The sequence below is a fragment of the Pezoporus wallicus genome, unplaced genomic scaffold (genome assembly GCF_028554395.1).
Source record: "Pezoporus wallicus isolate ANWC-B61680 ecotype Strahan unplaced genomic scaffold, APGP_CSIRO_Pwel_v1 contig_13766, whole genome shotgun sequence".
NCBI lineage: Eukaryota > Metazoa > Chordata > Aves > Psittaciformes > Psittacidae > Pezoporus > Pezoporus wallicus.
The window spans coordinates 1,118,649-1,143,302 of NW_026635291.1; the positions used below are offsets into that span (position 1 = coordinate 1,118,649).

At 49.2% G+C, this 24,654-nt stretch overlaps 1 protein-coding gene across 3 annotated transcripts in view; it reads right to left on the reverse strand.

Moving 5' to 3' along the window:
* MEGF6 (multiple EGF like domains 6) overlaps positions 1 to 24,654 on the reverse strand; it is a 76,964-nt gene that overhangs the window by 42,297 nt on the left and 10,013 nt on the right. For all 3 annotated transcript variants that reach the window (XM_057418079.1, XM_057418063.1, XM_057418071.1), the window contains exons 4-5: positions 22,863 to 22,967; positions 2,801 to 2,923 (exon numbers count right to left, since the gene is read on the reverse strand). In XM_057418079.1, the coding sequence (XP_057274062.1) occupies positions 2,801 to 2,923; positions 22,863 to 22,967 (228 nt within the window). The remainder of the gene's footprint in view (positions 1 to 2,800; positions 2,924 to 22,862; positions 22,968 to 24,654) is intronic.

The window sequence follows — 24,654 nt, forward strand, 5'->3', positions numbered from 1 at the left end:
AGTATGAAGTGAGCTGGTTTGACAGATGGGTACAAGAGCAAATTGGCTCCTTTCCTGGTAGCATTAGCAAAGCAGCCCAGGACTGAATAAATCCAAGGGAGGATTTTCTTTATAACTGTAATCCCTTTGGCTCAGAAGGGAAAACAGACCGGAGAGCCAAAGGCTGCTGCTGCCCGTCTGCCTGCTCATGGGGAAGGCCAAGCCAGGAGTGGTTCTGTAAGGTACCAGGAGAGGTCTGAGCTAGCACTGTGCACACACACATACATGCGACAGACATGTCCCAAGCCCATCCTGTGGTGGATGTTGCAGGCAGTGGGATCCTGTAGCTCAGAAGATGTCGTGTGTGACCCTCTCAACTTGTCCTTGCAGCTGACAAATGTGCTAAGGACTGGGCAGCCAAACATTTCCAAGTCTTATATTTCCTACATTTCCTTCCCGAGCTGCAGAAGAACATTTACGTTCATTTTAAGATCAGTCATCAGCCAGCCCTGGTATAAAATTAATTCCCTTTTTTGCCCTTTACTCCTGCAATGGTATCCCCCTCCTCCCTTATTTCTACTGAAAGCAGACATAACTCAACATAACTGAAACCAAGTCAGGGCAGGAAAAGCAGCCAGCTCTCCCTGAGCTATAGCATCCCTCTGTTTCTGAGCAGAGTTTTGGCTGGGAAGTCCTTATGTAGCCAAGATGAGCTGGTTTCCTTCAAAAGACAGCCTACCTTAGGAGCAGACACTGGGTGTCGGTGGTTCTCTGCCTCCCCACACAAAGCATCCTGCTGATGTTATTCCATAGCTATTTGTTTAGCAGATCCATTAGCGAGGAGGACTCCGAAGAGGCCAGCCTGACATCACCCCGAGCCAGGAACCGAGTCACAAGGGTGAGGCAACGTGAACTGCAGGCCTCTGAACCCACGGCTCCGCTGCTCGGACCACCCTCGGGAGAGATGCAAGGTCCAAACCTTCCTGCCCAGCACAGAGCCAGCAACAGGCTCCAAATATCTAAGCTCGTGTTTTGAAGCCCAGGCTGCTTTATTCAGGCTCCATCAGGACTTTGACCAAGAAAAGCTGAATATTTTGCAAACTGTAAACATTAATCAGTGCCTTCTGTCTTTGCTGAACTCGTCCATCTGTACAAACAGGGATCTAATCCCCTCCGCTCTTCCCAATACGTGCATCAGCACTCAGGGTACAGGGAGAGAGTTTATCTGATGTGAATATAAAATGAATGTAAAGAGTGGTGAGCGCAGCAGGGTCCACCCCTGCCCCATCAGTGAGGCTGGTGGAGAAGGGCAGAGTAGCGAGAGGATAACAAACACCGGCTTTGCGGTGTATAGAGATTTGCACGTGAGCAGGACAGGAGTATGGGAGGGATGCGGCCCAATGCACATCCTGGTCTCGGTTAATTCAGGGCTTAATCTTTTCCATGCTCTTTTTTTTTTGTGAAATGAAACCTGCAGACAGAATAAATGCTCGCAGAAGGAATAAGGAGCTCCAGGAGGATGACGGCAAAGGGGGTTGCCATCTCCATTGCAACAAGGGGGAGACAGGGCCCCATGCCAGCTCTGTGGGCACGACTAATTACAAGTAATTCCAAGCATATATACAAAGGGATTGACATTGTCTCCTCAAATACAAGAGAAAAAGGGATTGTTTGTTTCCACCAAAATCCTGAAGCTCTTAATCATCCGAGAAGCTAATCCTCATCAGGGGAATTCTGGGGAAACTGAAAATATTTGAGCTTGGCTAAGATAAGGGCAGAGCTGTTTATTTCACACATCTCGGCAGTGGTACGGAGCCAGGAAATACTTCTCAGTTATTTTCAACAAAACAAGACAAATGCACCAAATTGGCAAGAAAGTGACATTTTTGTGCAGAATTCTTTCATGTCCGACCCGGGCTCCACAGGAATGCCTCTTTCCCCATTTGTCAGCAATCTTTGTTAATTATTTGGAACACTTTGGGACTTCTGCTAAGCCAACCAGTGCTGGAAAGATGCAATAACTCCATCACAAACCCAGGATCATCCTAAAGCAATTACTGGTACCCTGCAGCAGGCATCTCAGTGCTGCAGTAGAGTGTCTGCAGCACCAGGAGAGGTGGCTGTCTCCAATGCTGCCAGTGAACCCTGGAACTGCATTATCCTCCCAGACAATTCATCTGTCTTGCTCTCAGCTCTGATAAGCAAATGGCTGTTTGCATTTCTCTGACTCTCTGCTCCAGCGACCCAAACACTTGCCCAGTGCTAACATCAGGGAGAAAGGGATAGGGCATCCGCACAGCACGCAGCAGCAGTCAGGCTGTAGGAGGTGAAGCAGCCACACAATGTGAGGCTTCCTCTGAGTACTTCAACACCAAATCCCATCCAGTGTTTTCACTTTACAAACACAAAACTGTGCCTTCGCTTTCACTTTGGTTGTAAACAGGAGATTTAAAGCGGAAGGCAGGGAATAACATGATGATACAGGCTCCAAAGGAGAAATCTCATTCTTGAAGCAATAAAACACACGCCATCGACTTCACCAGGGCTAAGATCTCACCCTGAAAACATCAGTTCTATCCAGGGGAGGCTTTCCTTCCCCACCAGGTTAGATGGGGCTCGGAGCAAGCTGCTCTAGTGGAAAGTGTCCCTGCCCGTGGCAGGAGGCTGGGACTGGATGAGCTTTAAGGTCCCTTTAACCCATTCCATGGTTCTATGACAGTCACACCCCTGAGCATGAGAGCCCTTTGGATGGATAAAAAGCACCGGAGCACGTAGGACATGAAGGAGGAGAGGGAGGTGACACAGACCCCCCCGTCCCTACCTGCACAAGCCTTCCCGTCCTGCGCCAGGCTCAGCCCCGCCGCGCACTTGCAGTAGAAGCTCCCGATGGTGTTGCAGCACTGGGACTCGCAGCCGCCGTTCCCCACCTCGCACTCGTTCACGTCTGCGGGAGAGGAGAAGGGAGCACAGTGAGGGGCAGCTCCAGAGCAGGACACTGCGCGGGAGCAGAACCAGCTGCTTCCATTACAGCTTGTTCTGTCCTTAACCTTCCAGTGCCAATGGGAATAAAGAGTGTCAGCCAATGCAAAATGAACCCCCCATTACACACCCAAACACCTCATTACTCAAAAGATTCCTATCCTGGGTGAACACAGGCACTCACGTGGATAAGAATGTACTTGTTATCAGCACATTGTAATGCTCCTCTTGTTCATGGCAATGAGGAGAAAATTCCCTACATGAAAAATGGGTTGGTTTAGAAGCTTGACTTTCTTGTCTTAAATCAGAGTGGTAGAACCGCTACACCTCTGCACTAAAAATCCTTCCAATAAACCCACACAAGTTGCCTGAACAATGTTACCCCCATGAAAGCTAAACTAAAAATTGAAAACAGTTGAAACAGCCCCTGATTTCAATTTTCTATCAATTGTTGTAGCTCGAGGGCAGAATAAATCCCATTATCCTACCAAAACCAGAGATTCCTCTTCCCTTCAGCAGGGCGCGGGCCAAGCCTTTAAGGAACATGGAACACCTTTCCTGAGTTACCTTTAGAGTGAGTGACCACTCACAGGTTCAAAGGGAGGAATCATCCCCTCTCTCATTACCTACCACAGGCTCCCTCCACTCCTCAGCTTAGCTGGGAACCCAAATGAGCCATCGCCTGTGCCTCCCGACAGCACTGGAGCAGCAGCCATCTGAAAACCCATCTGTGAATCCCTGCTCCCATCCCATACAAAAAGCTCAGCCAGGATCTGCCTCCGAAGTGGCAGAGGGACCAGAGACTGGCAGCAGGATGAGGAGCAAACCTTGCACCACATCAGCATCAGGCCATTCCATTACATCCAGTTACAGATCAGAATCAACCCCTGATTAGGAAACGCCAAGTTTGAGTTAAACATGTGGAATATATGGGGAGGCTTCAGAAAGATTTATCAGTTGCTGGCAAACTTCTGACATTTGGCACTAAGCAAAGCACTCTAGAAATGTATCTGTGCTTCAGAAGCTGCTCCTTCTCTTGCTCTGTAAAGAAGCATTTCCTTCTAAAAAGAAAGTAGAAAAATGGAGACAAATACTGGTTTAAGGCATTTGGTCTGGAAGGAAGAATAATGAGCTGTGGCTTTGCCAGGAACACAGGCTTCAGCCATACTGTACTCTGTACATTTCCTTCTGCTACTGCAGATAAATCTGGGTTTCTGCTGCTCGCCCAGAGCTCGCTGTCTGGCAGGAGCCAGCCCCATTTCCAGCTGCTCTTAGCTTGGAGCCCAACTCAAGCTCTGCTGCTTCCATGGCCAAAGCCAGAGAGAATCCCTTGTCAAGCCATGGGGAAGCAGCCAGGTCAGATAGCACACACTGGTTTAGGTCAGTGGCTCCCAAAGTGGGGACCACAAAGCAGTGCAGACTGCCTGGGCACCATCCGTGCAGGCATGAGAACACAGACCATCACGGGAAATAGGACTTTAGATGCAAAGAAAAGGGGGACATGGAGCTGTGGCTGCCTGAGCCAGCGCAGCGGCACACGCATGGCACTCACAGCACAGTAACCAGCAGGGATAGGGACAGGGATGAGATGGGGATAAGATGGGGATAGGCAGAACCACCGCCATGCCCTGGGCATCCACTGTTGTCTCCCAGCATCGCTTCCCAGGAGGCATCCCTTGCGGTGATGCTCTTTATTCGGTATAGAACAGGCCATAGTTCGCTCATGTGAGAGCAATAATAAAGGGTGGCCATGGGTAGCACACAAACTTGTCAAGTCACAAGGAATTAAATGTGTTACCGGCCAAGAGCAGAGTCAGAGAAGGACAGGGATCAAAACAAGGCTGCTGTGATCAAAGAGAGGCACCGTTTAATTCCCTCAGCCTCTCCTAACTCAGCCCTGTCTGGGCTCGGAGCTCTGTAGCTCCTTCAGGAACACCAGACCGTGCAAGTGCTGCTCAGAAATCCCAGGACCTGCTGGAGCTTAGCTAAATCCCACGGGTTTATATCTGCTTAATCCCCGCACCGCAGCCGCCGCCAGCGCTGGGAGAGCCCCATTCATTCCCAGTGCTTCCTGTAAGGCAGGTTCCCGGGTGGTTGGTGCACCCGGCGCTTCCCTGCCTCCTCTCCAGCGATGGATGCTCACACCTCGGGTGTTAACAGTGTGAATTCAGTAACTCCATAAATCTGAGCCAGACTCCCAGGTGCTGTGGCTCCCCAAATGCGGTATCTGTCTGACAAAAGGTGTTCTCACAACCGCGAGAGGAAGAGTCTCTTAAACCAGTGCTGGGAAGCAACTGTTCATCAGTTAGAGGCTCTTCTATCTGCACCAAAGACCTACATCTATTGTCCCACTGTGAGCTGCTTTCAAGACAGATGCCAGCTCCAGCAGCTGCACTAACGGCTGGCAGGATGGATCCTGTTTCATGCATCACAACAAAAGTGATTCTAAGTGAATCTGTGACTGATGCTCACAAATACAAGAGCAAATCCCTGCTCCTGCTCTGCCCCTTGCTCTTATATCCGTTATCACACAAGTTTTCTCCACACAAACAGCTCTGGTGGATGGACACATGGACTGGGCAATGCTGTATTTCAAAGAAATGCTTCCTGCTTGGTTATGGGGAGCAGAGGGGGAATTGGGAAGTGAAGGCTTAAGAACCTGAAATCCTGATGTTTCAGGAGTTAAAAGGGCAGCTGGAGGCAGTGAAACCTCTGTCACGCTGAGTTAGCCAAGGGAGAGCACTGAGAAAGGCCGATGGGTTTGAAGGTCCTTGCACAATGCAAGCAGCCTGCTGGGAGCATTCAGGGAGAAGTTTATGATCCAGAATTTGCCTGTCTCGGTCCCACTCATCCCCATAATGGTTCATGGTTTAATAAGCCTCTTGCTCAGCCTCTCACACAGCAGCACCTTCAAGCTATGCCTGTGGCACCGATCTCTTGCTGCGGAGGAGACCTTTCTGAGGCCATAAATCCAGATTATGACCTTATAAAGGATTAGGCAGAAACCATAAGGGGAGAGAGAAAGAAGTCTTAAGCACCAAGGCAATTTGGGCAACCTGAGGCATGTTTCCTCGAGTGAATGCCAGCAGCAAACAGCAATGGAGAGGAGTCAGTCACTGAGCTCTAAGGGTGCTGTAGCTTTGCTGGGTATGTGCTGGGTGCAGCTGGACTCCAGCATACTCAATGGGGTTTATTTTGTTATTATGACTATTTTTTAACAGCAGCTTTTGTATAAAGCTCCCTTTAATCTTTTAAATAGCCACAATCTCAGCAGCTTCCCCCTAAGCCCTAAGTTTCCCCTGAAGATGCAGCGAGAGCAGGAGTTACTCTTCCCTCCACGTTTTGTAATAATAAGCACTGCGGTCAGGCTCTGCAAACACTGCTTTCCGTTCCTGAGAGCTTGCATTTATCAAAGCATTATGAAACTTCCTTCCTCCCTGCCTGAAACATACGACTCATAAACAAAACACAGAGCATCCTCCATCCCAACTCACCCCACACTGCAGCATCACCACTAACACCCATGCCTCCATCCTGGCTTCCCATGGAAAAGCAGCTCTGAGATACAGCCCATTCTTGTTCCGAAAAGGGGAAGAGGCTCATGGTCAAAGGATACCTTGAAATCACAGTGCACCCCCGGCACAGAGTAGGAGGTTTATTTTGCCAGGCAGCAATGAATCAGCTGTCGCCACCAGCCACATGTCATGGGGAAAGAGCAAGTAAAGGTTGGTCCCTAAATCAAAGCTGAACCTCCCGGAGCCGCGAACTAACCAGGAGCAGCTGTGCTGGAATTGCTCCTCGGCTCATACGTTATTCCCGGGAGCTTGTTGTGCATCTTTGAAGCAGCCCGTTAGTGCTTCAGGGAGGTGTGAGGCTGCACGGGTCCCTCACCCTCAGTGCTTGGCTCACAGCGAAGGATTTGGGCAGGGGAGCCAGATGCCACCTAAAGGCACCCACGCTCTCCTCTTCTCCTTTCCCCTAAGGAGCAGCACATCAGGAGCCAAAGGCAGAGCTGTGGGAAGCAGGAATTGGGGCAGGTTGTGTCACTGACCTACCAAACCACGCTGGGTGCTCGGAGCAGCTTCACTGACCCAGGCTGGCCCATGTTCCCGAAATCACTGCATCGATCATTTTCTGCTACAGCATCAATCCTGCCTTGAGCTTTACGTTTCCTGACAAACCCAAACCTCGGTTCAAATTCACCGAAAGGACTGAGATTTTTTCAGTGAAAGCAGCACTGGGTTTGAGCAGGAAAAGAGTCAGGTTCCCACTTCCCCCAGAAGCCACTCAGAACTCACAGTTCCTTCATGTTTCTCATAGGGAATCCAGTCAAAGCTTTCATTCTACCTAAAGCCTTAGGCCTGCCCAAATCCCACAGTACAAACCCAGCCTGAGGACTGTGAGCCTCACTTGGCCTCGGATATCACACATTTTCCTACAGGGCAAGCCTGGGGAAGGAAAGAGCACAAGGCTGCATGTGGACAACTGAAAAGAGAGGATAACCGTGGCTGGAGCATGCATGGGGCTCTGCTCGCTTCTCACTGTAGATTCCCTGCACACCCTGGAAACCAAGTATGGGTCGCCTGGAATTGCACCTACAGGCTCTACCTATACTTGATTTCCAAGATCATGCACAGCAGACATCAAGGAGCTCACGGGAGCCTGTTCCCTGAGAACAGCTTCTTCCTGTCCTTAGTTTTAGTTGTCCATCACTCTGCCCTCACCAGAACCGCAGAGCACAGGCACATTCCCATTCAGACTTTGGTTATCACCTCACTTTTCCAGCTCTGTGCTCCCTCTAGGCAGTAATCCCTATGGGCGGTAGGGCACTGCAATAGCTGATATCCACGTTCATTATCTGCCCACCTCTGCAGTGGCCAGGCAAGGCAGAAGCGACCCTCAGAGTGCTGTGATAAAACCACCGCTGACCTGTATGATCCCTCCCAGACACAGCCTAACCTCCGAACATCCGGGGCAGCAGCCCGTGACCTGCGGAGTGGGCTGTGGTATGAAAAGAAATACATCATTTCAGGTAAAAGAAAAGAAAAAAATGAAACTCTATCCGTGTTTTTGAGCAGCTTTGCAGAGGAATACTGAGAAAGTTCAGTCACACCCAAGTAATCCCTGTGTTCCCATGAAGCTAAAGGCATTCTCTCTGGAAGAATTTCATACAGCTCTTTCTTTAACCTTGTGCCTGTGCAAGAGCTGTTTCAAACATACCCCCAGTCCCCAGCTGAGTCCAAATCCCTCCCAGCATCAGCAAGGGCAGTGACCAGCTCTCCTCTGCACCGTCCAGCTCTGCTCACCTGCACTCATCATCATCCTCCCAGCACTGCAATGGCTCAGAAGTGTCCTTTGAAAGGCATCACGGTGCTGCCCCTGTACACAGCCAGGGCTGACTGACCTCTTTCTGCAGGATCTGCATCCTTGTGATGGGATTTGGAATTACAGGTAAGCCTGGCTTAACGGGGAGCTGAGAGCCTCAGGAGCGAGGTGAACACCATGGGGGTGGTTCCCATCCTGCAACCTCCGGCATTCACAAACTCACTTTGACACCCTTAGCTAGGAAAGGCTTGAGATAAACCACTGATACCTGCAGGTATTCCTGAGGAGAGCCCTCATGTCAGCTTAAGGAGAATTCCAGCACATCTGGTATTTATTTATGGAAATTACACACTCCCACATGAAAGCAGCCATCCACTCAACCCGATAACAAAACCCCCACTTTTCCATCTGCCTTCGGGCTAAGAGACCATTAATATTCACAGCCTATTGTCAAGCAATTTTGCAAGGTCTTTTAAAAAGGCCTGAAGGAAGCTTAAATGCCAAGAGGCCCCAGTTTTGGAGCATCTGGCTTTCCCTGGAACAATGGCTGTCCCTTTCCAGCACACCAGGAAAACCCACCGTGAAGGCAGAGCCATCTTCCAGCTCAAAGGCACACACATCAGCTCAGTTCTGGGGACTCAGGGCAGAGAACGTGACCCCTGACAGAACAAAGCAGGGTCTTTGGATGTTATTCTGATGACCCACAGGAGGTCGGTGCGCTCCAGGCCGCACAAATCATCTCAGCTGTTCCCAGTTCCCCAGGAAGGAGGATCAGGGCCTTTGGTGCCAAGGTGCCAACCTCGTCCTTATCCAGGTGAGGTTTTACATGGCTTAATTTCCCTTCATTGAGTAAAGCCACCAACGTGCCAGGTGAGAGGAGCTGGCAGGACGTCTCCTCACGCTCCATCGCCAGCTCTCCCCGGCTCAGGATGGCGAAGCTGGGAAGGGCTGCGGTGGGAAAGCTGGGTGAGCACCACCTCCTCTCCCAGGAGGGAGGGCAGATTGGGCATCGTTCAGTGCAGCTGGGCTGGATCAGCAAACAGAGCGCCAGGAAGGCACGACCGTGGGATTGGGGCTGGGAACGCGACAGTGCCAGCACCAAATTCCCTCTGGGAATTAGAGAATCACGATCAGAATTTAGGCTGTGATTCTCACTGTGACTTCTCTGCAGAGCCAAAAGCCTCCACTGTGCGCGTGGGTTTGACTCTGCTCTCTCCAGTGCTTCATGTCCACCTTTTTCTCCTGTCAGCATCCAAGGAGGCTCTGGCGCTGCCGGGATTTTTTCCACGAGCCGCAAGAGGGACCCAGACGCTGCCGTCTCTTTGCCAGCAGCGGGATGCTGCACCTCGGCCGAGGGGGAGCAAGCGGGAAGCAGAACCTCAACTCAAGCAGCCCAGGCTGTGCTGCCGTCTTCATTCTTGCTCCTCCTGCTTGCGGCAGCCCATTTCCTCACCTCGGATTGGGATTCCTTTCCAATGTGCATGGAGTGTGCTGCTGGGACTCTTCCTTCTGCACACGTCTCAGCAGCTCACGACCTCACAGACAGTTGCCCACCAAGAGCTAAGTACTGGCAGCTCCCTCTACTTGTTCTTCACTATAGCACATCCTTTGTTATAAATACAGGGGGTGCATCTCTGAGATGGGCTGCACACTCCCAGCAAGGCAGCTGTACAGCCTGCACGCTCCTCCCTGGGAACCATCATCCCAGGAAAACAGAGCTCCCCATCTGTAAGATGCAAAGTTCACATCCTCAGCTGGCTCAGCCCCAAACACCTCTCAGCGATGCCGACCCGATGTGAACACAATCAGCTGGTGGGATGCGGTGTCACGGGGGGTCGGACACTTCTGCTCCATGATGCTCCAGGGGACCTGGAGCCAGCGCATTCCCTCTGGCTACAAGAGAGAACCAGTGCCAATCCTGGCTTCAGGAATGATGCTTATTGCACTGAATGGGTCAGTAGAAGAGTGGGTTTGATTCTTGGTTTTGGAAACTGCCTGTCCAACTTGCCAGCCCTGGGACAACCAACAGCTGCTGCGTGGCCTGCTGCTATCTAGTGAGAAACAGAACCTCTGCCTTTTCCCATCAGCATCTTCTCCCTTTTTTTACTAAAAGGATTTTTAACTGCTTAATTATTTATTACTGCAGAGAGAGAATTTCCATTCCCTGAGCAGTTCCGACCCTGAGACCTGCCTCCTTCCTCTTCAGCATGAACAATTGCAAGCAAGCACGAGCTGGCAATGAAGAGAACTCCATTGCAAACTCCAGGTCAGTTGGGGAAGGGACCTCTCACAAGCCAAAACAATAAACAAAATTCACTTCATTCTGTTTCACCAGAAATACATCAAAAAGAAACCTGCTAGAGTTTATACAGATTAAAAATGGTTAAACTGGGTTTTTTTTTTCCCCTAATTCCAAAGGGATAACCCTGCAGCTCTTTGATGAGAATTCTCACCACAGTGGAAGGATGAGGCAGGCTCTGTAGGATCTGATCCTGAGCAGAGCAGAGAGGCTCTACCTCCTCCCTCTGGCCACAGTGCAATGTAACTGACTCACAGCGGCTGGGGAAGCTTTTGTATTTTCCCATCTTCCCACAGTTCCTAACCAGATTCTCACCTTTCCCACCTCACCGTCTATAAGCTCAGTGTCTTTCCATGGAGTGTACCAAATGCCCAGACTACCTCAGCCCGTCTCCTCCTGCTCTGCAGTACCAGAGCCCCAGCAGATAGCCAGGACAGGCAGCACAGACAGGAAATCGCTCTTTCCTCTTTTTTTTCTCCCCAAAAGAGAGCAGAGCCTTTCAGGAGAACATGCCTGATGGGATCTGCCGTGGTCTGCAGGGAGCAGATTATCGTTGATAGCTCTGTAGCTTCCTGCAGTGCTCAGATAAAACTTACTCAGTGCAATGTTCATTGCTTTCCACAGGCTTCTTTGTTCACCCATAATTCCTTCTGCAATTTTCTATCCAAACTGCCATCATCTGCACTTTTCTGCTCATTTACATGTACTTTCTTAAACACTTCTGATGTATCTGGTCTTTATCTCATAAGCTACAGAGGCTTTATCTGCTGCTATGGGAAGGGCAGGTCGTTTCTGCAATGCTTGTTAAGACATGTTGAGGTAGGAAGCACAACAGCGAGCACGAAGATTCACAATGTACATGCACATACATCTGTATTTATGTGCACTGCCTGGTGTAAGCCAAGGCTTGGAGAGTGCCCGAAGAAAGAGACTGGGGACCACAGGTTCATGCTATCACAGTGGTGTCATTCCCACACACACCAACGGCGCACGTGCAACCTGAAATCCCCTGTTTAGCAAGAGCCAACTTTCCAGAGCAGTTGCAATATCATTTTTGGCTCCTGCTAAACTTCTCACAGATATAACTATGTGAGACGGGCACCTTACATTGAATCTATAGCACGGTTAGGGCCTTTTTGAACTTAAAGCTGCTTACGGCAGTGAGTTGACCTACACTGACCATAAACTTTGCAGGTCTTTTTAAACTGGACACGATGGGCTGTGCCATGAAAAACTCCAAAGGATTCTGTCTGCTTTTTAAGGAACACGAAGCTCCAGCGCTCCAGCGGCTCAGTTCAGGTAAAACACGACAGAGGTGCGTTTGCTTCATTGCCTTTTCAAGCTGTTCTAGGACAAGGTCTTTCCAGTGAAACAATGACCCAGGATCACAGCTGGGATCTTCCCTCTCCAAGGCTGTCCTCCCGCTCTCGAGACCTGCTCCTGCTGAAGTCAGAGGCAGCAGCCTGACCAGAGTAACCTTAGACTCCGTGCTTCTGCCATAAAACCTTATGGGCTATAAATACCCCTCCATAGTGGAGAGAATTCTCTTTTGACACATTATATATAATGGATGCGATATAAAAACGCACTGCTCTTGGCAGGCTTTCCAAGGCTTCCCTTCGGGAGCTCCGCACACGGGCTGGTGTTTGATGGGGTTTTTTCCCTACTCTGTAGCCAAAACTGCATTTCAGGGAAAGGCGGGGAGACGGCTCTCCCGGGAAGGAGCCTCTGTTCCTCTTACGGAGACACCGAAGAGGCTTCCTTCAGAGTTTCCAGACCTCCGAAGTGACCTCAGCTCCATGAGCTCACGGATGCGTTTGCCAGGGCTGAGCTAGGAAGGTGTGAACGTCAGCACCGGGTTTGTGCTGCTCTTGACTGCTTCTCATGCCAGGGTGAGGCTCTGTGCTCACTGGGCAGCCGGTGACCTTCAGCCCTGTGTCCCCATGGCACGTGCCTCTGAACAGAGCTTGGTTAAATGGGTCTGGTCTCCTGCTCCCACAGCAAAGCACCCAGGCTAGGCCAGACCTAGTGCCACACATCTGAGGTGGCGAGGCAATGAGCAAGGGCTTTGCTCTCACCAGTGACATTGCCCCAGTCCAAAGCCAGTGAGACCCGCACAGAATCAAGCTACAAGTGATCCAAACCTAGTGGAAATGTTTAGAAGAAACACTGGTGCTCTAAAGAGTCCAGACAGGGACTGGAGATAAGTGGAGATGTGGGCTCCACATACATCCCAGCCTCACCACATTGCCTTCCCATGGCCCAGGCATGTAACCTGCCACTGCGGGCTCTCCAGCTAAAGCATCAAAAGACATACCTACCTCAGGAGTCCTGCTAGCTGTGCTGCTTCATGCACCCGAGTCTGTCCATGGCTTTATGAGCTGCTACAGGGATGTGGCAGAGCTGCTCAGCTGCGGAAAGCACCCTCCTGGGATGGGGATCAACACTTGTCTCTTAGCAGAAGGCTAACCAGAATAAAGAAATCAAAGTTCTCCTCTCACTCAAAGAAGGAACAAAGCATTGATGCCAACGTAATCATTCCTATTGCCCTCACAGAGACAACCCCAGTGTAGGTACCAGGGAATGCACCCGCTGGTGCTCACAGCAATGCTACAGGGTGAGTGGAAGCAAGTGAATTTCAAGAGAAATGAACAGAGAAGGTGCAGGTGCTAAGTTAGAAAGCCCCAGCTATGACTACAAACAAGCCGCAACCAGACAACGGAGAAGGCTCCGCTTCCAAAGCGGGAAACGAGAGGTACGGGCACGAGAAGAATTGGTTTGACATTCAGACATTTCACTGCTCAGGTTCAAACTGAATGCGAATCCTAAACCAAGCATCTGTGAAAGCTCCGAAGCATCGACCGTCAGCTGCTCCTTCCAGCCTCCTGCCACTTTGTGGCTGGAACAGAGTCAGAAGCGCTCCAAGACCATAAAGCAGACTCTGACCTCGGGTAGAAAGGTTATAACCAGCAGGGTCAGTGATCACAGTTGTTCTTTGCCCAGTCTTTCTAGGCACTTGGCAACATTTTGACTGTTCAACGCCAACAGAGGGTACCTCTCCCCTGGGACTTGCTCACTCAGCTCCTGATGCACAACGGGCAGTACACATCTTACTCTGAACTGGCAATGCCATGGGAAAACAGAATCCTCTCCTAGTCTCTTTGTCTCCAGATAATTAAGTTCAATATGACAAAGCATCCAAGGGGGATTATTGTGAGGCTCTCAAGAGCTGCAGTAACATTAATGTTCTAAAACTATTGATCACTCGTCCCATCATTTATATTCCAGTACAAAAGCCGCTCACGTCCCCAGATGCACAAGAGGTGTCAAGAGTAAGAACCTTGAAAAATACATCGAAAAAGTTACAATAGCAAATGGCTTGTTTATGCCATAATTGGTATTAGGCAATTAATGGTGGGATGAAACATCACATTGCTTCTGCAAACAAAAAGCAATGCTGTTTAAAGAGCATTTAATGAGCACGTTTTATGTTGTCCTCAGCAAGTTCACTGCCAAGCCACAAAAGACATTTATACATGCTCCCTTTTGTCTCTAATGAAAGGGTCATTGCTACCGGCCTCTTGTTAGATTCACAAGTTAAAAAAGGAAGACAGAAAAAAGCACAGATGTGATGCTTGAAACTTGAAATTCCCTCTTGAAGAAGCAGTTTCAGTTCAAAGCTCTTTGCTCGACAGGGACGTTCAGTGCTGTGCAGGCCATCAGAACGAGAGGTGAACCAAATCAGAGCCAAACACCTCCAGGAGGAAAATGGAGCTCAGTGACCACCTGCCCCAGAGATCCATTGTACACCTCCCGTACCCAGATACTCCAGATACTTGACATTCCCAAGTCTTCACTATTAATGAGGTGGGATCCTGAGCAACCAGGAAAAACAAAGGTGGAAATAATGTATTTATTTGCTAGGAATAAGTATTCCTCTGCGCAGATCAGGGCTGTTCCCCAGCCCGCAATGGAGGGGGATAGTGCCTAAATCACTTTAAACCAGAGCAATTACCTGATCTCCTGTTTCCCAAAACCCATTTTCTACATCTGTTTCTCCTACACATTTCAAACACCACCGCTCTCCATGGGCACATTTAGAAAGGCCCAGGTCAATGCACTGCATAGGAATTGGTGCTGCACTTCCAGCTATGTGAAATGGTGGTACAGACACCTCAGACACCTCCCTTGTAGGAGACCTGAGTCGTTTATTCCTTGCAAGTCCCCAGAGTAAGTCAGTGGCAGGGTTTTCCTCACGAGCCTTTTGTCTAGGTTTGAGATGAAATGACTTACAAACCTTCTCAAGAATATGGATTTCTGAAGCGTTGTGCCTGGGAAACACACACAGGAAGGAAGAATCTGAAAAAGCCTTAGAAAGTGGGGTATTCCCAGAACTAATTCATACACAGACTAAGAAACTAGCAGAGTGTGCTACGGAGATGCATCAAACACCACGTACGAAGTCTCGCAGAAACCTCAGCTCCTTTCTGATGAACGGCCTGTGTAAAGTAATAGCATTTTGATAATGAGCTGGGGATAACAAATTCATCCCCAGCTATGCCACGGTGCATTCTGCATTCCTACTGCCTGCACGCCTCAATGGTCTCTTTTTAGCCATCTCTGCAGTTTAAAAATGTGTGGTTTTAAAGAGCATATCCTGTTACACTGGAGACTGCAAAGTGAAAAGCCATGTCTTACTCTCACATAAGCACAAAAACATCTCTGGCATTCCTTCACTGAAATCCTTGGAGTTTTCTAGGGATTTGGTTTACAAGTTAAATGCAGAATATAATTTTCTGGGCAAGTTTATCAAGGCGAAGCATAACAGAGCTCCTGAACAAATACAAATCACAATGTATTATTTGACTTTTCCACTTGTGATTGGCTTGGGCTGCTTAAACCCATTATTTATCAGTTAAAGAGAAGCCTGATAACATCTGAGATACCAGTAAATTGTGGGAATTCAAGCTTCTCACGATGAACTGTACAGCAGAGGAAGTGACGGACAATTTGCAGCTGGTAAAAAGAGGTATCCTCTAATGACATACATCTGGCCTCCATTATCTCAGCATCTGCTGTACTGAAACCCAGCCTGCCTCACGAAACACAGTGGTATGCTGAGGAAAGGCACCATATCCCCTGGATTCTCTTCAACAGCTTAAAACCCACCCATCCCCTTTATCCACTGCTCACCGTTCCATTAAAGCAGCGAAAGGCACCCAGCGTCCTACCCATCACTCACATTTATCACACAGGGCTGAATTATTTTGGCTCTTTGATCTCCGACGATCAGACCAGGACCACGACTCAGCATGACTGACTTCCATTATCGTGGATTCGAAACAACTGCTTTGGAGCTCTGGTAGTGATCTAGCCAGCCTTTAAGCAAGCCCTTAAATCTCTAAAGAAAAAGAATCACTATTTTAATTGGCAAATATGGGGGTTTCTACATCTTTGTTGTCACTGTTCATTTGTACTGTTTGCAGTGGGGTCCCACCTCAAATCAGTGCGGTAAGAGTTAAATCACTGCCACCTACAAGACCTCTTTGTGAAGCCTGGATGAAGGCACCCGAGCAAGGGAGATGCACTTATTAGGGTGAGAAACATCCACTGCAAAGCTACCAATAGCCACGGCCTGTGTGCACCCACAATTGAGCCGGCCGGCCAATGACATGCACAGTGATGTGCAAGGCAAAACTCAACAGCAATGACAGTGTCCTAAATGACAGGCTTTTCAGCTCGTGGCCCAGCATCAAGGGAAAGCAAACCAACACGATGTTACTTCAGAGAGCAGCTAAAGGCCAGCAGCCCCAGTGTCTAGCCTGTGAGAGACGGTCCATGGAGGAGAATGGAGTTTGGTGGGACTTCTTGGCATCACCATGCGGGGCCGCCTGCTGCTCTGGGGTTGAGTGGAGGGCTTCCAGATTCAACTGAGGGTTTATTAGCTTGGGGAGGCAGAAGACAGACAGTTAATATGCATTCACATACAGCAAACTAAAAACACCTGCTGGCCTTCCAATACGCTTCTTGGCTGGTTTATGGAGACAGAGGGTCTAACCCCTTCATATTCCCATTTTAAAGGGGTTACAAAGGCCCCACGAACACTGAATTATGCAAAGACAAACTGTCTGCACAGCTATATACAGCACGTGTCTGCGTGTGCACGCGGAGCCACTTGGCTTTGGTGAAGTGTGAGTCTGGGTGTGCCAGAAGGGTCTGTGTGCTCGTGTATGGCCAGGATGATAAAGAAAATAGGGAAATAGTCACTGCGCTGCAAATCACTTCCATGTTTCCAATGAGGGAGCTGTTAAAATGCAATATATGTTCTTAAATACTAGCTGGTGGTATTAATATGCTATAAGCCACGTATATACTGTTATATCCTGCTGTTCACAAACCTCCATACACAAATATACGCACAACAGGATGGATTCCCATTTTCCAAAATGCCATTTTTCACCTGAAGTTTGTAACCTATTTCACAGTAAAAAGCGGCTGTAACAAACGCCTTTGCTGGCTCTGCCACCCTTAATCTGCTTGTGGGGGATGTCAGTGGGAGATTTCCCTCCCCTCTGTTATCAACCAGCTTAGGCAGGTTAAGGCAGCACAGAAGAACAAGCTTATGGCCCAGGAAAAGACCTGCATTGCACAAGAGGAATGCACAAGCACTTGAACTTGGATCAAGGATATACAGAAAGTGTCCTCCCTTCCTCTGATAACTCTCATTAACTAAACCTCTGGAGCAGGAATCCTCTGAGCACCTTCCTGGGAAGAGGAGCATCTGTAATGACTGGAACCTCAACGTAGGCTTTCCTGAATTATCACACAAGTTCTACAGCAGCGCTGAGACCAAAGGAGAGGAAACAGACTGAAACACAACAAATGAAGCAAGAAATGAAAAGCAAACCTGTGGCTGAGGTGGAGATAAGGGCTTTCAGAGGCTGGTTAAAAGATGTTATCACCTGCTAGAGAGCACTGCTGTACAAAAACGCTTTGGAGAAGGCAGCACATAATGAGTAAGAAAATATTTTCTCCAACCTTTCCAAACCCAGAAATTGGAAGCACAACATTCCGATGATTTATTACAGACCGTGCTATGTATGCAAGCAGGAATTAATCCTGAAAATCCCAGGAAGGTTTCACAGCAGTGCTTATCTTTTCTGCGTTGGCCTCCGCTCCTCATTTCATTCACTAAACCCCCTGTTTTGGTTGGAACCCGTTCCCTTGTGCCTATGGCCAGTGTGGATCCCGCACCGCCAGTTTCCACGAGATCCCCAGGAAACAAGGGAAGATTAGGTTAACAGTTGGACTCGAGGATCTGAAAGGTCTTGTCCAACCTAAACAATTCCATGACTATTACAGGTCCTGAGCATTAAGCCGTCCTGGGTCACTTCTCTTCCATTACACACAACAGCCAAACGCAAAGGGGCGAGTGGCCAAGCACAAGCAGACAGAAGCGGCACACCTCAGCCATGCCCCCGAAACGGTCCTTCCATAGGCTGGACCACTCTGTGGTTTGTTATCAGTCTGTCTTTTCGAGGAAGCAGCCAGCTGGGTGAGCAGTTGGAAGCTTGGATGGCCCTTGGCTACCAGACCTGGGGGATGATCTCGTCCTCTCCAGTAACGGTCCAAGGATTCAGCATTAATTCAGTCTACTTGGCACTCAGGTATCCAGTTCTTCCTATTGCCAATTACACGATGGGATCCCAGTGCTCCTTTGTGAGACTGGAGTATTTTTCATCGCTTGGAAAACAGTCTGCTCCCCTATATAAATATCCCCTGTCTCAGCTCCGGGCTCTGTTACTTTCAACAGATAGTTTAGGAGAAGAAAATGCTTAGGGTAGGCTACCCTGCTCCCTAAATGTAAAGCTCTTTGGAGCCCTGTCAGCTCCGAGAGCTGCCTTGCAAACACAACCCCCCTTTTTAATTGGTCACAGCCGGCTGCAGACATTCCCGGAAATCCTTGCAGGGAGATTAGCGCGGAGCCGACCTTCTGCCATGGTGCTGGCACTGCAGTAATGAAGGATTTGATCACGGGAGGTGCTGAGGAGTTTCAGTCCTCACAAAGGGAAACAAACCCCGTGCGTCACTTTGAAGCACTTCACAGGGCTTGGACCAAGGTAGGAATCCCTCAGAACAGGGTGGAGATGTGGTCTTCTCTGCATGGCACAATAGAAATCCCCTTCCAAGCTTTTCTTACCCCTGACAGACCTTAATGTGGGAGCAGTAAAGATCTACATGGAAATTTCAAACCCGTGCAACGTCAGCGAGAGGATTCCTCTCTCATTTGTTTGCCAAAACCTGAGCAAAGAGCTGCAAGTCGTCTCAAGAACTTAAGCCATACATTTTTCTTGCACTGAACACAATCACCTCTTTTAAATTATAATGAAATCCTTAATTCTTGAGTTCAACCCAAGGAAAGCTTGAAGAGGACAAGAAAGCCATGTTTCAAATCCAGTAAGGCCCTGAAGACTTTAGTCTCTTTTTCACCCACTATCATATTCCTTTAAACAAGCATGTCAGTAGTATTTTGCATGTGCATACACTACATCACTCATAGATGATGCTGGACAAAGCTGGACCACTTTAAACGTGAGAGCGTACATGCAGAGGGCTGTTCACTGTACTCCAGTTAACCTCTGGAAACTCAAATCATATGAACTGTGAAGTTATTCATAGAGTAATTGCCCTGCATTTACGTCCAGGTTTCTATCCAGAGATCGTGCCAGGAAGCTTGCAATGAGCACTGTGTTGTGCGTCCTGGTGAGGGATCCTGGGCCCCCGGTTTCCCAAAGGATGGAAGTCCAAGGAAACTCATTTCGCAGGTACTACCCCAGCTATTCCTCCAGCTTCAGCACCCTTCCTCTTCCTTTAAAGACTTGCTTCACAAAAGACTCCTTCTTTTTAACTGAATAAGCCCCTGCATACCCTTGGCTTGTTTCCTCTCACCGACTTCTTCAAAGAGTTCAGTGCTACCTGTTTGCCAGCTATTAAATACCTCGTGTTTGGCTGATGGACAAGCAGATAGCACAGGACGAAGCAGAGCTCTGCACAAGCTGCTCTTGTTCCACTGCCTTCCTGAGCCAAAAAGAGGGAAAATCCCAGCAGGCAGAGCTGCACGGCAGAACCACGGACTAGCAGAAATGTCTGGGCTCAGGCTCTTCTCCCCTCCACAGCAGAAGGTTAAGCCTTTGCATCAGGAGACTGCTTATAAGAGTATCCAGACTTGTTGGCTGTTGGAGAAACACTCAGCTTAATTTAGCCCTGGTATTGTTAAATATGTATTCTCTCCAATAAACTGACACCCGAAGAACCATTGCCACTATTTCATCCCACAAATGGGCTTTAAATCGGCCTTGTGAACTTTAAATCCATGCAACACCAACACAATATCTTGCTATTGTCATTCTGGAATCAGCACTGGGATCTCCCTGGTGCAGGGAAGTCACCTGAGCCCAACCAAGCATTGTCACCCATTCATGCTCTCTGGGGGCATCTTTCCAACTTGGAAAGAGGCTCCTGGGACCAAGTCTACAAGGTGTTTTCCTTTGCCCCTTTGCTTCCAAAGACAAAACCTTTCCCATTCCAACTCTGTGTGCTCTGCAGGCCTGTGTCTCTCTTTGGTTACCACCTCTAGCCCCAAGGCTGCTGCAAACCCCTCTCTCCCACGCCTCCACCCAAGCAGCCCATGCCCTAACACACTGCAGAGGCTTCAACTGAACAGCTCCAGAGATCAGCAGGAGAAATAGGGTCGTTAGTCAATCAAACAACACGGAGGGCATGTCAAATGCTTGTGTAAATGAGGGCAGCGCTAGGAAAGAAAGGGGCAATAATGGTCTCCTGAAGCGGTGACAAAGCCATTTCAGCTGCCCTTGCAAAAGCAGACACTAATCACGGGCCCTGCTTGCTTACAGTTGACCTCTCCTTTGTGCACAGCTAAAGAAGCCCGGGGCTGGCCGAGCCTTCAAAACGCAGCCGGGCTAATTAGGAAGGGTCCTGTCCCTGCAGCAGCATTCCCACAGGGAGCCCCAAGTCTGAGTGTTGCTGAGAGGATCCACTCCACCAGGAAAGGGTCAGTAAGCAAAGGCTGAAGCCGAGCAGCTGATCTGCAGCACGAGAGGCAGGCAAATAACAACAAGCTTTATGCTCCCCATCCCTGCCGTGAACGTTCCAACCCCCGGTGAGTGAGGTCTCGGGCAGCACCGGAGCTGCTCCGCTGCTTGGGGATGCCGAGTTCACCTCACCCGGACGCCGAAGCCTCGGGTGGTCTGAGGGTCCTTTGGGAAGGCTTGGAGCAGAGCCCAGGCTCCCAGCACCCCCTCCCTCCCGGCAACCAGCCCTCTGCAGAAAGGTCATTTACATCCAAGCTCAAAGAGGGGAGCTCCAAAAGACAGCCTCAGCCCAAACCAAACCTCAAACACTCCATTTACAACCCTTTCATCTACCAGACATGGAAGATAACCAAGGAGTTTGGGACAACCCAGCTGCTCCCTCCGTTCCGAAGCAGTCTCTCCAGTCACTATAACATTGCTCAGCTCAACCTCCTCTTTTGTACTCCACTTATGGCAGGTTGGCAATACCACATTTGGGGGGGAGGGAGATAAATCCCAACAGTGACAGCACTTTACTGGATCAAAAAGGCACCGAGAGGTAGCAGAAAAGGTGCTGAAACTGGGATAGGTAAACAAGATGTAGTGCAGACCTTCCTGAAAGAGCTCTCGTGGCCCTATCGAGAGGTTCGCCTTCAGAGTGAGAGGATTTAATGCAGATGGACAGTGCTCAAACACTACCACTTCCAGCAGCTAGGGAGCTCAGGAAGGACATCTCACCCCTGAGAGCCAGACTGATGGGATTCCGCCTGCTCTCCAGCCAGGGTAAGGACAGGATTGCTGCTGCTGCTCTAGGCTGGCCAGTAAAAATATCCCATGCTGAAAGGTATGATAAGAGCCTGGCCAGAACAGAGAACGTCCTGCCTTTAAAACAGACACATCCCTATTTCCTCCAGGAAAGAAAAGGTGATACCATTAAGATCAGACACTGAGATTTCTGGAATGACACTAAAGAATATCACCATGGAGCAACTCAGCATTCCCTCTGGGTTATTTTCACACTGTTTATTAAACAGCCTCTCTATCAGAGAGCCCCAGTTCAGCCCAGTAAATGCTGCACAACTGTCCTGGGGAGCTGTTTCTCAAGAAGGCATCACCATCTCCAATACCAGGATAGCTTTTTAGAGGTGGCAGGTGAGGAAAAGCCTCCCATCCTTAAGACCCAGCACAAATGCTGGCTGGCACCACAGAAGTTAACCACCCTGAGTCCTTTGAGCAGTGAAGGAGAAGACGGGAATACAGACAAGTAGATTTCCTCCAGGAATGTGTTGAAAAAGCATTTACCAAGAAAAATCATTTACAGGAGTCAGTGAGAAAGGAAGCGGAAGGGAATTTGTGGCAGGGATCTTCCCGTATCCTCCATCATCACATTCCCTGTGGCAAGGACTGTGGCTTTTGGAAAATGCTATAAATAATGGAAAGCATTGCAGGGGGTTGGACTAGATGAGCCTTGAAGGTCCCTTCCAACCCAAACTACTGTATGGGTCTAAGACCTCGCCCTCTCATAACACAGTGGCAGGATGCACATGCTCCCTGAGCTGCTGAGCTCTCGTGGTGACCTTCCCACCCTCTGTCCTGGTCACTCTGGGGCTGGGTTTTTCTGACCGTGTGTGCAGCGCAGGGAACCCTTCCAGCTCTCAGGGGCTGTTTGCTATAGACTCTCATGTTACCAGATCAGAACATCTGTGAACCACCGAACACGGGAAACACAAGCACCTCCGGAAGAGCATTTGTATATCACATGAAGGCTAATTAAATAAAGCTTAGCCGCCCCAAAATGAAGCCTAAGCAGGATATCACTGATCCAGTTGTGGCAGCCCATCGCCACGCTCCCCCAGGCTGAGCTTCACTCCACAGGCCACGACCCCGGGGTTTCTTTGTTTGACCCAACTTTAATCAGCTTCCTTCTCCGATTCCAGCAAATCCCACTGCTGATGGCAGCCAGGAATAAAGGCTATTGTACAGTGCAGGGCTATGCTTCACAGCAAGTCACGATAAGCATTTCCTTTCCAAACATCCAAGTTCCCCAAACGTTACAAACAGTGGCCAAAACCAGGAGAGAGCGGATTATTGGAGTTCTGCAGGTAGAACAGCGGCCAGGGGCATCCCTTGTCTTTACCCTCTCCCCTTCCACCTGAAAATGAAAGGAAGAACACGCAAAGGCTCCTTACCGTACTGACAGCGGGGTCCTTGGAAGCCAGAGGAGCAATGGCAGAGCTGCGATGATCCCTCTGCGCAGTTCCCACCGTTGAAACAAACCCCGTAACCACAGGCAGCTGCAGAGAGGAGGGATACAAGAATTCCCCAGATCAGGATGGGAAGTGCACACTCACTAATAAACACACATTCCCTGATGAAGTTCCCACTCAAAATTCAAAGCACAGGAGGTAAAATACCTTGGGCAACGTCTAAGGGTTTTTTACAGTGCAGCTATGTGAGGATTAGCAGGAAATCAGCAGCAGAGCTGCAGGACTGTTGATGCAACAACACTTTTCCAGCCAAGAAGTGGGCATAATAGTCAGAAAATGGCTTGTGCAGAATCATATCAGGTAAAGAAGTTATTTATTTTGAAATGGGATATACCTGTCAGGAATAACCCCTGGAAGGTGCTTCCCACCTCTCCTCTGAGCTTTCCCAGTGACCCAAAAGCAGCGTCACCTTCCGAAGGGGTGAGGGATGAAATAGAGCTAAACTGTACGGAAGCCTGAGCAGCCACGTTTCTCTGTTCTCACCAAGTGAAGTGTAAAATGTACACAGAGACAGAGAATGCCCAATTAGGCTTCTGAAATCCACCTTTTGAAATCGCCCAAATAAAACCACAAACAAGGGTGTGTTTTTCCAGTGAAACGTCTATTTCCCATAACTCACACAACACAGCCAATGGTTTCAATTTCCACTAGAAAATGATCATCTTGGAAGGAGAAACACTGTGAACAAGCGATGCTGTCACATGTGCCATGCTTTGTCAAAGTGTACGGACACAGAACAAGCTCCTGTCGATGGGGAGCAAAAAGAGCTTCACCTGTCAACATGGTGCAAGAGATCTCATGGTATCATCCAGCATTTCTCAGTGGGAGCTGGTCCAGCAGTTCCCAGTCACCTACCCTGAGGTGCCTGCTCAGCCCAGGCTGGATTGCAGACACCTCTGGTCCAAGAGCAGCAATGGGGACCCATGGATTACAGTTTAAGCATCCTGGCAAGGAATATGCCGCAACTGCCAACAGCATCACGGTCACCTGCGTGTTACTGGGGCCCTTGTGTCCTATTGATCCAGCTGATGGATCCAGAGAACATAATTATTTCAAGTAGCTGAGATTACAAAAGACAGACCAGGCAATCCAAAACCTGTTGGCTCAGAAACACAGATTGTGGAGGAGAAGCACAGAGCAAGCACTGATGGAGCCACCAGTTATGGTGACTGAAGATGCTGCTGCCCTGCACAGAGCAACCTGCCAGCAGAGTAAGTGAACCATCAACCTGCGAACACACGCTGCATCCTTAGGAAAGCATCCTCTGCTGAAGCAGAGATGAGATTTGGCTTTGGCTTTAGTGGAAATAATATGGGGAAAGATAACAGCGAGGTTTGTCTCCTGCTGGGAGAGTCAGGGTTATCCCAGTCCAAAGGCACACACTACTGGGAGCCAAAGTCCTCAAACTTTGCACCTTAGATGCACTATAGCTGAAATATTCGAGCCTCAGCTTTGGCTTCTTTAAGGACCTGATGATTCTTCAAATCCTGCCTCCAAAATAAAAGGATTATTTAGCAATACAAAGGTAGCATTGAAACCCAAATACTCACCTCCCTAAACTAATGAAACAGTGATGAAATGTTGGTTCAGAAACCTGCTATTTTCTCATCTAATGTTTTAGTTGCTCTTCATAGCCACATATCCCTGGGGACCACTGTGATCCCGTCTCAACCCCGTGCTGGGCTGCTGGTACAGAACACTGGAACCTGGGAAT